This window comes from Papio anubis, chromosome 12, assembly GCF_008728515.1.
Source record: "Papio anubis isolate 15944 chromosome 12, Panubis1.0, whole genome shotgun sequence".
Classification (NCBI taxonomy): Eukaryota; Metazoa; Chordata; class Mammalia; order Primates; family Cercopithecidae; genus Papio; species Papio anubis.
The window spans coordinates 106,899,782-106,902,447 of NC_044987.1; the positions used below are offsets into that span (position 1 = coordinate 106,899,782).

A 2,666-nucleotide genomic window follows, 5' to 3' on the forward strand; every position below is an offset into this window, starting at 1 on the left:
TATACCAACGTCACACAAATAGTAAATAGCAAAGCTACGTTGTAAATCCAGCCATCTCTGGCATAACCATCATTCTCTTAGCTACTATGTTAGGTAACCTCCCAACATCACAGATATTCTTCTGTAGAATTACATAGTTCAAATATGGACATTTTTCATATTTTATCTCAACTCTCCTTTATGTAGAAGAATGTGATTTTAGGATTGCAAAAATAGAGTTTTGCCTCTAGAGATTTTGCCAACTCTCATTATTCTACTAGGTTTCTTTACATGAGCTACATTTATCCCTTTCAGCTTGAAAAAAAAAACAGTATCATCCTTTTTTATGGCTGCATAGTATTCCATGGTGTACATATGCCACATTTTCTTAATCCAGTCTATCATTGATGGACCTTTGGGTTGGTTCCAAGTCTTTGCTATTGTGAATAGTGCCGCAATAAACATACATATGCAGGTGTCTTTATAGCAGCATGATTGATAAACCTTTGGAGGGATATGGATGAAGCTGGAAACCATCATTCTCAGCAAACTATCGCAAGGACAAAAAAACAAACACCACATGCTCTCACTCACAGGTGGGAATTGAGCAATGAGAACACTTAGACACAGGAAAGAGAACACACTGGGGCCTGTCGTGAGGTGGCGGGAAGGGGGAGGGATAGCATTAGGAGATATACCTAATGTAAATGATGAGTTAATGGGTGCAGCACACCAACATGGCACATGTATACATATGTAACAAACCTGCACGTTGTGCACATGTACCCTAGAACTTAAAGTATAATAATAAAAAAAAAGAAAAAAACTAGTATCATCACATAAAGTGCAGTGCATTTAAAGAGGTACTACAGTATAAAACACCACCATCTAAATAACATTTTCTGCTATCCATGATCTTTAATTACTATACTTCCTTTAATCAAAGTATAAAAACAAAATCAAAATTTACAAAAAACGCCATCTCTGTGATTTTACTGACCTTCTATTTGCTTCCTTAGAAGAAGAGAATAAAGATACTTTTGTTTCATCCATAACTCAAGTTAACTTACATCTTCTGATACTATCTAGGTCCAGTGGGAAAAACAAGAAAACTAAGATGTTGGAGAGTAATTACACCATGCCAACTGAGTTCCTATTTGTTGGATTCACAGATTCTCTACCTCTCAGAGTCACACTGTTCTTGGTATTTCTTATGGTATATACATTAACTATGGTGGGAAATATGCTCTTAATAATTCTAGTTAATATTAATTCAAGCCTTCAAACCCCCATGTATTATTTTCTTAGCAACTTGTCTTTCTTAGATATCAGCTATTCTACAGCAATCACTCCTAAAATGCTGGCAAACTTCTTAGCATCCAGGAAAAGCATCTCTCCTTTTGAATGTGCACTACAAATGTTTTTCTTTGCTTCTTTTGCTGATGCTGAGTGCCTTATCCTGGCAGCAATGGCTTATGATCGCTATACAGCCATCTGCAACCCACTGCTCTATTCTACGCTGATGTCTAAGAGAGTCTGTGTCTGCTTCATTGTGTTGGCATATTTCAGTGGAAGTATGACATCACTGGTCCATGTGTGCCTCACATTCAGGCTGCCATTTTGTGGCTCCAATATTGTCAATCATTTTTTCTGTGATATCCCACCTCTTCTGGCTCTATCATGTACAGACACTCAGATCAACCAGCTTCTGCTCTTTGCTTTGTGCGGCTTCATCCAGACCAGCACTTTTGTGGTCATATTTATTTCTTACTTTTGCATCCTCATCACTGTGTTGAGCATCAAGTCATCAGGTGGCAGAAGCAAAACATTCTCCACTTGTGCTTCCCACCTCATAGCAGTCACCTTATTCTATGGAACGCTCCTGTTTATTTACTTACGGCCCACCACCAGCTATTCCCTAGACACTGATAAGGTGGCGGCAGTGTTTTATACTGTTGTATTTCCCATGTTTAATCCAATAATTTATAGTTTCAGAAACGAGCATATGAAAAATGCTCTCAAAAAGCTATCAGAAAGAAATTGTATTTTCAAATGAATGGTATTCAAATCACTTAAGAATAGTCAATATCTAACTTACCCTTCCAATCTCATAAACAGCAATTATGCCATGAACATCTTATGTGCCAACTATTTTAAATTTATCACATTTTCAGAAATAAAGATAACTTGCTATACTCAATGCATTAAAATGCTTCATCCTCTCTCCCAAAAATGTTCTCTCCACAATTCTACTCTATAAAACATTACCTAAATAAACATAATCGTGATTTCTATCCAATTAGTGTTTCTAAAATACTTTGTACATTGATTCTGTTCTTTACTATGTTGTAATGAAGGTAAATACTGACTTTTCAATCAATCAGTATTAGAAGCTACTTGGAAGCAGAGCATGTGTATATTGGCATGTTTTTTCCAACACCTGTTTGGTACCTGGTATACTGCATGTCCTCCTTATCTGTGTGTTTAGGCCATTTATGCCTAGGGTTCCATTATTGGAATGCTAGGCATGCATTCAATTATTGGAACGCTAAGCATCCTGCTGCTCAAGGTCGTCTCCAAGGTCTGATTGCAAAAATTCAAAATATTGCAACTTCAGACATAAATTTAAGTGATGGATGGAGGGATGGATAGATGGATAGACAGACGAATGACTGGGAAAATAGGGC

General features: G+C 37.0%; 1 protein-coding gene across 1 annotated transcript; it reads left to right on the forward strand.

The window, feature by feature from the left end:
• Positions 1 to 728: 728 nt before the first annotated feature.
• On the forward strand, positions 729 to 2,436 carry LOC101005670 (olfactory receptor 5AS1). The gene has a single exon (XM_009186054.3). The coding sequence runs from the start codon at positions 1,097 to 1,099 to the stop codon at positions 2,033 to 2,035; it is 939 nt and encodes a 312-aa protein (XP_009184318.2). The 5' UTR covers positions 729 to 1,096; the 3' UTR covers positions 2,036 to 2,436.
• The last annotated feature ends 230 nt before the right edge of the window (positions 2,437 to 2,666 follow it).

What these genes read in the sequence shown, in the direction of transcription:
- LOC101005670 (XM_009186054.3), top strand. Translation starts at nt 1,097, where the DNA reads ATGTTGGAGAGTAATTACACCATGCCAACTGAGTTCCTATTTGTTGGA.